Raw genomic sequence first — 14,329 nt, 5'->3', positions numbered from 1 at the left:
AATAACAGAAGGGTGCCTGAGCATGTGCTGGTGTTTTAGTGTTGAGACCTTTTCAGTTGCTAAACTGGGGAAAGGTTTTATTTTACCTTTTGAGTTATTCTATCTGATTAGAACTTACTGCTTTTGTTTTAATATGTTGATTTTTCCATTTATTTTTTCCTCCTCATCATTTTCATCGGTAAAGATTACTTTAATCTGGAAGTGGGAAGGGATGTGGATGAAGGTTGGTATGATGTTTTGCTGACCTTTGACCTTGTAGAAACAAAGGCCAAAAGCTGGTTTTTGTGTTTCTGCTTTGGACTTTGTTTTTGAGACAAGTAATCATTCCCTATGTGTAAAATGAGGAGGAACAGGACTGGTATGGTGAAAACACTAGCAGAGACTCTGCACAGCTGTTTTTGACAACCTTTTACCAGTTGGTTATGTTTTCATGTCCAATTGTACTGGATAAGAAACATGCTTCATGTCAGGGTTATTTCTGTGGGTAAACTTAATGACTGATTCCATGCATTGGAAGAAAACAGTGATGGGGTTTGCCATTCCACGTTCATGCTTTGCGCCTCATCTTCTGCACTTTGGTGTTCTTTTCTGGACTATTGTAATCCTGGAGGGCCCTTAGTGTTACTATGCGGATATGAGGATGGGATTTCCGTGGAGTAGCTTAGTCTGTTTTATGCATGTGCAAGTGTGTGTGTGTTTGTGTTCATTTACATGTGCATGCTGGCTCACTGGGATTCCCACTGGGCACTTCATTGTTTTTTAAATGTTTTTGTCTCTGTTGTACAGGTATAAAATTGCTGCATTAACTTGTTCTTACCAAGTGTGTGTGGTACCCTGTGTTTCTAACTGTAATGGGAAATGATGCTGGGACTCCATCTCATTGCTGCTGTTTGACCACTTTCCATCTTTCTTTTTAATTTTTATTTCATGCACATCCATTGATATTTTTTCCTCAGTGATGCAGATGTTTTTGATAGTGCCCTTGAAATACAGTATGTGCAGTAATGTCCTTGAAGATGCAATACATTGGTTCCATGATGACAAATTTCAAGTCAAGCACTATCTCTTAAGATAATTACGCCTATCTCTTAAGATTAATTACGCTGGCCCTTGTTGTCTTGGGCTTTCAAGCATCCTTCCTGCTCTAGCATCATTTGGGTTTTGTTTTGAGGGAGGGCTGGGAAGAAGCTGGTAGTTGGATTCGTCTGATGCTGATGGTGGGGAGTGTAGATATTGTAGTACTCTACTAATTGTATATTTTGTGTCCCAGTATTTGGGTTAAATACTATAATGGAGATTATTACTGAAGCTGGCCCAGTAAGCAATGAAGGTGGGTTCCCTACAGCATGAGCTGTGCATGATGTAACAATTTCCAGCATTCCCTATGCCTGACTTTGGGCTACCTTTCTCACTGGGTAACCAGTACCACATAATCTATACTAGTCACCCCCAATGCATTATGCTTTTACATATAGTGACTAATTTGAAGGTGGTTCTTGTTGTGGAACTGCATGCAGAGCAGCCAAACTTTTCCTGCCTTTCACCTCCTGCTCCCATTACCATCTTCTCTTTTTCTCTCTGCATTACTCCCATTACTGTTTTCTGCCGATGTGTGATGCTAGAATATGATATACGCTGCTGCTTTTTTGGAGTTTCCATTTTGTTTGAAGTCTGTTACCTGTAATCTGAATAGGTGTGTTAGCCAACCTTAGTGTTGCTTGTTACTGTTCTGGGATCAGACTGTTTTCCTCCCACCCCTTCCTGTCATCGTGTTTCCTTTCCTGTTTAGGAAACAGACGAGCCCTTGTGGATCAAAAGTCTTCAGTCATTAAGCACAGCCCAACAGTGAAGAGAGAATCTCCATCGCCTCAGGGACGAACTAGCAATTCCAGGTAATATTTTTCATTTCTTTTTGAGTATAAAGTGGTGTTAGAGTGGTCTCATACTTGGCCAGTGTTTCCTCAGAAGTCTAGCTGTTGAAAACTAAATAGTACTTTTCTATGGCCCTAAGCTTGCATGTATTATTGTCTGAGAAGATTCGGTATCGGTGGTCTTAGAGTTAATAGCGCACATAAGTGTTTTTCTGTACTCCGAAATGTATCCTCTTTCTGTCTGAGATCCAAAAAATTCTAGGTCCCTACTTTAGCTCAGTATTTATTCTTTGTAATTGAGTCTGTTCTGAACAAAGTCGTCTAGCCAGCAGAGTTTCAATGCGCCATCAGCTGAGTCATATGAAGCAGTTTGATTCCATGAATTCATGTGAAACACTTTTCTCAGCCTTGGGAAGGGACTCAGAAAGGTGCAAGGAAACATTACCTGACCCGGGCCTGTGCTTTCTCCTCCCTTTCTTATGTAGCAGTCATGGCTACAGTGAAATTTACGTTGAGCTACTGGGGTTGGGAGACAAGAACAATAACTGCAGTTCAGACTGGGGAATGCAGCAGGTTGCACAGGAGTTCCCTCCTCCTTACCGTTCCCTCCCTTGTGGCAAAACATGCTGAAGTGGTACATGTGCCAAGGCTGCTGCAGTAGTGCTATTAGTAGTGCTGCACTTTGTCTTTCAAGGAAAGCCTACAGGTCAGACAAGGCGGCTGTGGGAGAAGGTTGTGCCATAGAGGATTCCTATGGATTCTGAGGAGTGCTGTGAAAGTGAGAAGTAGAGTGGTAGCTAGAGGGACTAGAGGAAAATCTGATTATGGCTTATTATAGGAAATAACAGACAAAATAAAATATTTGATACTACACCTACAGAACAGAACTTGGGCTGTGTGCAGTTATGTTAGCAGCAGGCATAGCTAGATTTGAGCTTCTTTTCTTGTAAACTTAGCTTTGATAGGAAATGCATTTCTGTGTGTGTCCTGGCCATATCTCTCTTCCCATGCAAGCCAAGGTAAGCAGAGGGCTAACTTTTGCCTGCTTCCTCTTAAATCCATCAGTGAGAACCAGCAGTTCCTGAAGGAGGTGGTACACAATGTTCTTGATGGGCAAGGTGTTGGCTGGCTGAACATGAAGAGAGTCCGACGTCTGCTGGAGAGTGAGCAGCTCCGTGTCTTTGTGCTAAGCAAGCTGAATCGCGCGATCCAGTCAGAAGAAGATGCTCGGCAGGATGTCATACAGGATGTGGTCAGTGCTGAACTCAGCAGGGTCCTCATACCTAGTGTCTGCTGAGGCTCAATTCATAGAAAGTTTTTGTTAAATTGCCCCCTAAAAGCCGATGTTATAGCAGTTTTGGAATTTATGTTCTTGAAGTACTTTCTCACTTTTGAAATAGCGACCCTAACGGGATTTTCATTGCAGGAGATCAGCCGCAAAGTTTATAAAGGCATGCTGGACTTGCTGAAGTGCACCGTGTTGAGCCTGGAGCAGTCCTATGCAAATGCTGGCCTGGGAGGCATGGCCAGTGTTTTTGGCCTGCTAGAGATAGCACATACTCACTATTACAACAAAGGTAAGAAAAGTGTTTATGAGAATATAGTATTTTTGAACCAAACAAGATCCTTATTGTGAAGGTAGCTGTTTTGTGGCTTCTGATATTTCAGGGGTTTTACAACACTTTCAAAATAGGTGAGAACTGTATCATTGTTACTTAAACCTTACAAAGCTTGAAACCATTCTCTTGCACACATGTAACTGGACCAAAGCAAAAATAATGGCCATACTGATATTCGATTGAAAATTGAAACTATGCAGCAAGATACAGAACCTGGGACTTTTACAGATGAAGTGGAAATTCTGAGAATGGGAGCCTTCAGCTAACACTGTCCCAACCACAGTCTTGGGAAGTTATTGCAAACAACCTGAATAGGGAGGGAGATATTTCTAATGTGGAACTATACAAGACTTATATCTCACCAACCACCTTGCATTACACAATGATTCTTGTATCACTAAGTACTCTTGGAGAGGAAAGTCTGAAAATAGCTCTTTATTTTTCAACTTTTTCTTAAAATCTGATTCTTAATGCAAAATAAGAAAATGCATGCATAAGGAAAAAGAGCAAAAGATTACAAAAAGCTACCTCTCTGCTTAATATCTGACTCAGCTGTAATCTCAAATGATGAAAAGCTATTTACTTCATTGTAGCAGAGGAATAACATCTACTAAACACTTTATAGTTTGTGTTCTGGGTGGCTTGCATAAGGGATTTTATGAGTTGGCTTAGATGCCCTGTGGTGGTGTTAGAATCCAATCATTGTTAGAATGCTGAGGAAGGTAAGCAAGGCTGTGCTAGTGTAACAGTCCTGAATGTGGGGAATAGGCTGATCTTGGTAATTATAAGCCTTTTAGTCTGACACTGATCCTAAGCAAAATTATAGAGTGGCTGATGTAAAACTCAATGGTTTTAGAGTGAAGTCTTGCTAATGTAATAGTAGATACCATAATTTGATGGTAAGTAGAGTTTACCCAGTAAATTAATTGTGGTCACAATAGACAAAATTTGATATAAACCTTTAAAGCCTTGATACATCTTTGAAGGACTTCTCTCATTATTGCATGGCATCTTGATTTATAGTCAAATTTCAGCTGTTTAGTATGTTTTACCTGTTTTCAATGAGTTGATCTAGATATTTCTAGAAATGTTTTATAGAGATTAGTGCTTATCTTAATGTTATTTAACATATAGTAGTGACCTAGTAATCCTAAAATTGTTCAGTTTGCATATGATACATACTATTTGAACAGGACATGATGGATATAGGTTATTTGTCTAGAGGAAGCTGAATCTTAATAAAGCATGGTTGTGATTGATTTATTTTAATATGGCCAAACTAAGGACTTGTGTTTAGGAACAAGGACAGTTGGCAATAATAGCAGGATTGGGAACTATGTCCTAGGAAGCAGTGTCTCTGAAAATGGCAGCTGTGTGTGAACTTCCCACTGTTTACTGTGTCTGTAAAAACTGGAGGGGGGGCACTGTGTAAACCTGGGGATATATAGATTTGGGATGCAGCTATTGTATTGTCTCTGGATATGTCACTAACAAGACCCACAGCTGAGGTAGTGCTTCCAGTTCTAATCATCACATCTTGAAAAATTGAGGAGGTTTCTGAAAAGACCTACAAGGAATTGGGAAAACACTTTTGCTCTGAAAGATGGTGGTGTTCAGTTTGTTGAATGTTAGGTGTTGATTGTTTTCAGTTATTATCTAAATGGAAAGCTGTTGCTGATAGCAGAATCTTTAATCTACTGGACAAAGGTATCACAAGGTCCAGTGGTACGACAAATTTAGATATTAGGATATGAAATTTTGACTGTTAGCCTCATCAGCTATTGGAACAGTTTGTGCAGAACTGCAGAAGGTTCTTTATGGGAAAACCTAATTTAAATTATTCTATTCTGAAAGTTTTGCTGTAATTCAAACTGTAGAATTTGATACAGAGAAGTAATCCAAACTGCCTGTGGGGACATATGATTATAGGAAGTCTCAGAGAATGGTGGAAGAGCTATAGCTGATAGTCTTTCGGGTTTTTTTTCCTAACTGAAGTTTCATTTAGTGTTACCCATCAAAGATGATTGTATTTGTCATCTTTTCACTGCAGGAGGAGCTTACTTATATTCTAGAAGTAATATTCTTAGTAGTTTAGGCAGAGTTGTTTAATTTTGCACAACTCATCAGAGGAAATACTACAGTTACTGTGTCAAAGAAGATTCCTAAGTTTCAAATATACAGGAAGGAGATAATTTGAGTATCCCAAAACCAGCACTCTGGCTTTCTCCTCTACTTTTTCCACCAGTGTGTCAAGACTATCTGCAAGCCATGGTGACCTATGGGAACAAATGTAGGACTGAGCTGTTTTAGTGCCAGGCTTAATGATTTAGGTGAGACCACCTGTCTCATCTTCCTTTTCCTGCTCTCATTTCCTTTTTCCTTATGTTCCACTCCCCCCCCCCCTTTTGTTTTTTTTCTTTAAAGAACCAGAAAAGAGAAAACGAAGTCCAACAGATGGATCTATCACTCCAGTTGGCAAGGATCCTGCATCATCCCCAAGAGTGGAGCCAAAACCTGCAATGCAGCTGCCGGTACCTCAGCTCATGCCAAAGGCACCGAGCCCTGCAGGCAAAGGGCCAAGGGAGTTTGACACAAGGAGTCTAAAGGAAGAAAATTTTATTGCTTCCATTGGTGTGTATTGAGGTGCATGTGAAGTGCAGGAGGGACTTCTATTTTGGCATTAGGTTCTATTTGCATTCTCTCCATTTTGACACACTACATTGCTGCTGTAACATGCTTCATTTACACTTTGGATCACAAGGAACAATCATATGTGTTTTCACTCTACTCTTGGATAAACTATCCAGAGCAGTTTTCTCCCAGAAGCTTTCTAATCTTAATTGTTTCTGAATTTCATTACACTTTAGACAACTTTATTTTTTGCTCTGTGATTGATGTTTTCAAGCAGCAGGAAATGGCAAAAGGGAAACAGGGCCAGCAGGACTTTGGAAAGGGCAACTGTAGAAGGGACTACATGAAACAAAAGTTTTCTAATCATTGCTGACTACCTGTGGATTATCTAGATTGCATCCTGATAGAAGTGGGAACCAGGATCTGCTGATTGTTGATAATAAAAACCGCCAAAAATATTTTAGTTGTAGTGTTACGGTTTCAGTGAGCAGGACTGATGGATCTTCCTTCTAGGCAACAGCAAATAGAATGCATGTCCTTCTAAACAGCATCTGCTAGGCTGGTCACTGGAAATTTTCTCAGTCTGATTTCTTAGCTGTTATAGCTTTTCCCTATGTCAGGGAAAAAGTTAGAGGTAGGCTTTAAACTGTTTTACCTAAAAAGGGCTTTACAGATTTTTTTGGAGGTGGTGGGGAAAGAAAAAAGAAAAAAAAATATTTTTGTTGGATCTAACCTGCTGTGGATTGTAAATGAGAGAAAAGTACTATCACTGTATGAGAGAAATTCTTTGTCAACTCCAAAAACGTCATGTTAAATTTTACCCATTGCTTCTTATAGGCTGTTTAAAATAACTTTTTAATGGAATTGTTGTATGAAAGATTAATCTTCTGAAAGCAGCGTGCTACTGTGAGGCTGTACCTGCAATATGTGGCATAAGACAAGGGAATGTGTGTATTGGGCAGTTATGTGGCAGGAGTGCAGGCGTTCATTCTTATACCCACATAATAGCTGCAGGCTGAGTGGTGTCGAGTCCTTCTGAACTGATACTGAACCCCTCTGACTTGATTTGCTTTCTTGTTTCAAGAGGTAATCTATGGAGGCAGTTGCTCAGAAGCTAGTCTTGCAGTCTATTTGAAAATCTATCAGGGAGCTAAAAGAGATTCAGATTTCCAGGATTTCAGTTTAGTGGTTTGGTTCACTCTGGGTACTTAATTTCTTTTCTGTAGAAAAGAGAAAAAGGAAAGTATGCTTCAGACACAACTAAGAATAAAAGACGCTAGGCCAGCGTTCTTTTAAAGAATGAAGAAGGATTGCTGAGACTGCTTCTTTCCCTCAGATGAAATTAAAGCCTCATAGAAATGAAAATCATAGAGATCAGACAGTCCATGTTTGTGAAGCATCATAAGAAATGCTTTTCAAAAGAAGTGCTACTTAATATGTTAACTACTGCTGCCAGAATATTAGCCTTAAACAATTCACAATGTTCAAGGACAGGCAACAGGTAAATTCTTATTGGTGGTTCTGCTGCTCTAATGATTTCCACTTGTCTTCTATGGAACTAAGTTACAGGAAGGATATGGTTTCACCAAAACTGATCAAAGTTCGAAAGACTTTAATGTTTTTTTCTGAGGCCTTTTTTTCTAACTGGTTTTGTCTGTCACTGAGAACCATGAACAAGTATGCAAGTCAGTCTTTAAGAAATTGTTGTAAAAACAATGTAGTGTCCATGTTCATCTGACTCTTGAGGTCTAGAAGTAAAGGGAAATTCTCTTGTGTTGGAGGACAATAATTGAAAGCTGCTTGGCTATTGTACTTCCTTTATGTTCTGTTATGGAAGCTTCAGTATAAGACAATACTTTGGATATACAGGACCAGAGTTAGTCATGGCTAGGCTGAAATTCCTTCTGTAGTGAAATGCAGACTTTCTCATTCAAACCAACTTATTTAGGGAAGAAGCATTTGGTAAACATTTACATGTTGCTGAAATAAGAAAGTACTTATAAGTAATTCCATTTAAACATGAGAAAAAATGTTGTTATGTGAAGATGATTCAACAGTGGAACAGGTTGCCTGGAAGGGTTGTGGATTCTCCATCTGTGGAGACAGTGAACTGGACATGGTCCTGCAGCTGCCTGCTCTAGTTGACCCTGCTTTGAGCAGAGGGATTTGACTAGATGATCTCCAGAGGTCCCTTTGAACCTCAGCAGTTCCTTGATTCTATGAAGTTTGGAAGGTGCTTACAGCCTCAGGTTACAGATATGTAAATAAAACTCTCAGTGAATCTATTGGTATTGTATGGACAAAATACAAATTGGGCTGCTAACCTTTTGACCTAGTTAAAAGAGAAAATACTGGAATGAAAAGTAAGTCATCAGCATGATGGAGTAAAATCATGTATGGCACTGTTTGCAATTGCCATACATAAGGTGTATGTTAGTGTGGCAATTAAACTGCATCTCTCAGATCTAGAGGTATGGTAGCTGAATGTGTGCAGTTTTCTTGTACTAAATGAACAACAGCCAGGAGGTTCACAGAGTTTTCCAAAGTTCAGGGTGGATGTGTTCCTGCTTGACCCCCTTTTCTTGTTAACTTTTCAGAAAGTTTATGGTTTCTTGTCTACCTCTGAGGTATGTAGGATGCTCCCTTGTAACAGGGAAGGTTGTTGGTATTCAAAATTCTTATTTCTGAGGTGAAGAGTGATGGATTTTTATCAGTTGAGGATTGATCTTTGCTGTGCTTTAATACCGAATTGCTTAGCTAGGAAATTCATTGTGAAGATGATGCTTCTGATACTTTGTTTCCTAAAAGATTATTTGCTTACTTCTGGGGTTCTTGTCTTCTGGGGTCCATGGTCATCACCTGTAGCGTTAGCCTTTTTGTTAGGACACTGGTGGCTTTAAAGTTGATAGTTAGTAGTTTTCCCCATTACGTTAGTGGTTATTTTGGTTTTATTGCATACTTCCAGTAACTGTTAATGAAAATTTCAGTACTTACTGAAGTTTCCATTACTACTTTTTAAATAGTAGTTTAATGCTGGCAGATCACTTTTCTAGTTTCAAAAAACTGTCAAAATAAAGATTGTGCTACCTACTTTGTCTGCATCAGATCCTTTCTGGACCTGCTGTCCTGTTTAGTTCAGGCTCATGTAACAAAGTCATAGGCATAGTATTTTATGCTCCTTGAGTTTATTTGAGGTTTTCCTTTTCTTCTTTGACAAAGTAGTTGAGAGTAAAATCTAGGTTTTTTAATGTGCTAGGATACACTCTACCCTGAATTAACAGCAAGTCAGCTAAAAGTAATTTAACGGCAGGTATTGTAGCTTTCAGCCTGGTGGTTTTTAAAGTAAAGCCATATAGACTGAGCACTTAAGAGGCCAGATGTTTTCAAAGCCCTTTAACAAACAAATTCAGTACATCTTAAAGAGATAGTTATTTGTGTCAGTGTGTGCTCAGCTAGATAAGCCTCTAGGATGCTGTTTGGATCCCTAAGCAATTTTATCCTATCCATCTGTGTACTTACGAAAGTTGAAGGAACATCCATCAATCATGAAGCAGATATAGAAATCAGTTGGCTAGCAGCTGTCTTTCTAGCTTTTTCTCCCTTGCTACATTTGCCTTGCTCCTGATATGTTTAATGATAATACTTTGGAGCCTTCCTCCACAATCGTAATGCCATCCTTTTTTTATTTTATTTTTTTTTCCACTAGGCATTTTGCTAAACAGAACTTCTTTAGAGCCTGCCTTGCCGTAATTTCTGCCATTTGCAGGGTGGGATGGGTTTCTGACACACTTCAAGTGGCCTTTTAGTTGCTCAGCAAGTTTCCTTGAAGAGCAGTAGAAGAACATTGTACTTTTTTCCTTCCCTTTGCCACTTTTATAAGAGTATCTTCCTCTGTAGCATTGCCAGCTTTAACTGTGCTAGTGAGAGAGGACAGTGCCCAGCATTCAGAGTCAGTTCAGCATGTCAGCTTGTAATGTTTCCTTTGGCCAGCAGGCCAGCACCTGGAATGATGTGATGTTTCTGAGCAGAAAAGATGACTGCATTTCAGAGGGTTGAGGAATGTGAGTGATAGAAAAGTGCAAGTGCCTCATCACTATTTCGTCTCGGAGCTAAGCTTCAAATGAAAAGAGTGCAGGCAGACTTCAGACTTTTTTCCTTTTCTCTGCATTGTGTCCTCTTATGGAATTCCTTGACTTGGAGTGCTGTGACCTAATTTGAATTTTGGAAGTTGGCATTAAGCATGACTGCTATCTTGCTCATTTTTCTTCTTCTTCCCTGTTTTTCATTCTTTGTACCCTGATAGGAACAAATGGATGCAGAGAAGTTCAGCTTTTTGCATGTAGGACTGGTTGATAGGCAGAGACAAGCATTTATTGAGAATGCTGTCAGGTCAAAAATAACTTGTTGTACTTGAAAACTTTGCGATAATTTTTAAGGTATAATATTGGTTAAAAATTGTGTTAACCTACAGTTTAAATTTTCTTGGAATTGCTGCTGCTGGTTTTGTGCCTTTTCCTTTCAATGATATAAACTAGAGACATTAAAATGTTTCTGTTAATCAGAGCTTCTGTGATGCCTATGTTTTGGAGGAATAAATATCTGACAATCTTAAAGGCCTTTCTCAGGAAAGGTGATTAATTGCATTATATGTGTTCATAATAGCTGTTTTTCCTTATTGGGTTCACTGTATGAAGTCATCTCTAACATTTGAATTCTGTAAATGAGAGATGATGCAGTGCTCGATTCCTAACATTGATTTCTTGTAAAATGGTGTTAATTAACCCTTCACTCAGTAGTTGTCGTAAATTTCTGCTTTTTTTGTTTGCTTGTTTGGTGGTTTGGTTTTTTTTTTTTTTTGAGATGAAGGGGTGGGTTTTTGTTTCAAATTTTTTTTTCCCCATTTTCACCTGTCTGACCAGCCGCTGACTCTTTCTCTTTCTCTCCTGCTTTCAATGCATCTTGGGTAGAATTGTGGAACAAGCACCAGGAAATGAAAAAGCAAAAAACTTTGGAAAAAACGAGTAAGGAAATAAAAAAAACATAGAAACTGACTCCTCCAGCCTCCCCATAACTGCCAACTCCCCAGGTGCAGGGTGAGCTTGCATCTATGGCACATAGTTTTTATGCCCACAAGAACAAAGCTCTATCAAGAAAGCCTGCATTATAGAGGAGACCAGACAGATCAGTTTGCCTTGGGGAAATTGTGTTAAAATGTCTCTTCTTTTTTTTTTTTTTTCTTTCCTTTTTTCCTCCCCTGAATGTTGCCTTCTTCAAAGAAGAGGAAGCAGATATTCTGCATCCTCACCATATCAGATGTATATGGAAGGATTTTAAGATATCTCATCTCCTTTCTTAAAAGTTAAAGACCAGTTTTGCTTAACAAGTCTTTGACATGAATAGATTGATTGATTGATTGAATGTTACTGGAATGAAGAATTCTCTGTTCTTTCAAGCCGTGGGATGGCAAATTTTGTTACCTGGCATCAACCATGAACAGTTTATGACCACAGTCAGTCTGCAACAAGAAATACTTCTGAGGGGGAGAGAGAAGGTGTATGTGAAGAATGGTACTTAGTGATGGCTGTTAGAGAATAGCCTCATAATAAGGAATCAACCTGATTTTGTTTTTTACATCCCATATTAAAGGAGGAGTGAAATAGTCTGAGGCTGTTTGCAGAGTCTAAATAGTAGTCTAAATCTACACAAATCTTAACATCTGTTGAAATATGATAATTAATAAAAAATTGAATATATATTTATCTGCAGGCATGCAAGGTTTTTCTCTTTTGGTTATCACTGTTGTAAATAGGGACATATGACATAAGGACAATAGCTAGCTTATAATAACCATGATGTGGTAGGCGTTTCCTAACCATAAGTGTAGTTTCTACTTTGCAGAGCTGATGCCCCTTTTACAGACTGAAGGTTGGGGAGGATTAATAGCTAAGATGAATGGGTGAAAATTTCTGACATTCTGACTAGGCCTGGATTTGCTACATTAGTTTTAGGCTCCTCAGTTAAATACTTCAGTTAAGTATAAGTGAGCATCTGGAGTTAGTTCAGAGAGAATGGGGCACCTCTGCAGTACAGCTTACTACATTTAAGATCTGAATTGCTTTCTGCTGAGGTGGGAGTGTGTGTGTGAGACACATAGTGCATGCACACACCTACTTTCCCAAACTGGGCCTTTCAGGTAGGTGCCTATATTGGGAGGGATAAATTGAGGTTTTAGTGGTTTATGTGTATTAGACATACAACCCCATAAAGAAGGGAAGAGGAGGTTTGTAAGTGCCTGTAAATTGATAGTGACAACAAGGTAATTGTGGTTATTGTGCTCCTTAAACTCAGTTACCGGTATTGCCCATAGCTGTCAAATACCTGAACTGCTTAGTCAATTTCACTTGCTTTAAAAGTCAGATTGCCAGAAATATATCTGAATTATGTGTTGATACAGGGAACTCTTAAATTACTTAAAACACACAGCTGAAGTTTAGTATTCTTGCTGTAGTAATGAGATATAAAACTTTTTGCTGCATAGTTATTCAGAACTAGAAATGGTGGCCATTTGAATGAGTGGAGATACACCTCTAGCAGTGAGCAGTGTATATTTTCAGTGGAAAATAAGATTCCAAATTCTTAGGATATTTTTAGTTATTTTTCTTTTTTTTAACATTTTGTTTATACTTTGTTAGAGTCTTTGATTTGATTTACAGTAACTAAGGCATGTGGATTTAGAGGCAGAATACTATAGGAAATGAAGAACACTTTCTGTAAAACATTTCACATGGAGAATTGATGGTTGAGTAATAAGCTAGTATGGTCTGCACAGCCCGCATATGGCTTTGCTATTCATGAGTTTACATACCATCTCAAACTCACTCCCACAAATCTTTGTATATTATCCTTCTCTCTCTCTCTCCTCCCTTCCCTTTTTCTTTCCTTTTCGCTGTCTTACCCTCTCTAATATTACATGTAATGCAAACATGTTCATAATTCCCAGGTTGTTGTGATCAGTGGTTATAAGAGAGAGTGGCATTGTGTGGTTAGAGATACTGGATATAGTCATGGGTATATAATACAAATATTCCAGCTGCTGATCATGTCTTCCTGTTACTGAATAGTTGGCAGATATGGCTATGGCAGAAGTGTTGCATTCAGTCTCTTCCCCTTTCTGAGAGTAGTGACATTCTGTGTGTAGACTATAACACATTCTTTTCTTGCCTCGTTATTTACCTCGTTCAGTGCTTATCCAAATTTCTTTCAGGCTCTACCTCTCCATCATTCTCTTTTCCTTCTGCCATCCCATCAGAAGACAATAGATGACATGATTCTAGAACTGCATGGGAAATTGAACATAAAGTTCTTTATCGTTTTTTTCCCCTTTTTTGTTTTCGGATCGGCGGGTTAATGATTGCATGACTTAGGCTTGCTGATTCCCTCTCTCACTACTGACCTATGTGATTGCCAACTCTGGAGAGCCATTTGTTAATGTATTTGGGGAATGTTGTGAAGTACAGCATCATACAAGCTTCTTGAAATTCTTACTGGCATAACACCAATTGTCACCGTTTATGTTCTTGTCATGTGTTGCCTGATTTTTGCCTAGATAGTTGCTGCAGGCAACCTAACAAACTCAGTCCAAGACTTTGAGCAAATTAGCTGTTCAAAAAAGGATTCTCACTTTAAGTAAATAGGTATCCTTTATTTTACCAAGAATAAAGGAAGTGGCTTCCTAGAGTTGAATGGCAACTGCTCTGCATGTGTTATTGTAACTGGAAGCTACTTGACCTTTGTCTGTCCTCTTTTCTCTCTTGAATGGCTAACGAGGGTACTGTTTAGTGATAGTCACTCCTGGACTATGCCTTTGGAGTATTTGAAATTCAAACTAACAAAGAATGGCAGATGTGTCCTGCTGGCCTTGTTTACAGTACCAAGGAATAAAAAAAAATCCGAAGGAACGAGAAAGCAAATTTGTTTTCTTGGTACTGTTCCTGCTTTCAGTCTGTCATCTGCTTTCTGCTGTACTGTTTTTTCTTGGTACAGTAATGATTTACTCTTTCTTTTGTTCAGGGCCAGAAGGTGTGAAACACTTTGATTTGGGAGAAACGGATGAGAAAAAATCCCAAATCAGTGCAGACAGTGGCCTCAGTTTGGCCTCAGGTTCTCAGGTCAGTGGCTCCTATGCTTGCTTTATTTATGTAGTAAGAG

General features: G+C 38.9%; 1 protein-coding gene across 19 annotated transcripts in view; it reads left to right on the top strand.

Moving 5' to 3' along the window:
• Positions 1–14,329, top strand: part of MADD (MAP kinase activating death domain) — a 73,249-nt gene that overhangs the window by 30,142 nt on the left and 28,778 nt on the right. For 11 of the 19 annotated variants that reach the window (XM_072863562.1, XM_072863573.1, XM_072863569.1 and 8 more), the window contains 7 exons: positions 185–223; positions 1,271–1,330; positions 1,790–1,892; positions 2,937–3,123; positions 3,298–3,448; positions 5,915–6,121; positions 14,192–14,289. In XM_072863562.1, coding sequence (XP_072719663.1) covers positions 185–223; positions 1,271–1,330; positions 1,790–1,892; positions 2,937–3,123; positions 3,298–3,448; positions 5,915–6,121; positions 14,192–14,289 — 845 coding nt within the window. The remainder of the gene's footprint in view (positions 1–184; positions 224–1,270; positions 1,331–1,789; positions 1,893–2,936; positions 3,124–3,297; positions 3,449–5,914; positions 6,122–14,191; positions 14,290–14,329) is intronic. The other 8 variants (XM_072863578.1, XM_072863574.1, XM_072863572.1 and 5 more) reach the window with 2 other exon arrangements.

Source organism: Ciconia boyciana, chromosome 6 (genome assembly GCF_034638445.1).
Source record: "Ciconia boyciana chromosome 6, ASM3463844v1, whole genome shotgun sequence".
Taxonomy (NCBI): domain Eukaryota; kingdom Metazoa; phylum Chordata; class Aves; order Ciconiiformes; family Ciconiidae; genus Ciconia; species Ciconia boyciana.
The sequence above is the reverse complement of the archived record's forward strand: the minus strand, read 5'-3'. Positions and strand labels throughout refer to the sequence as shown.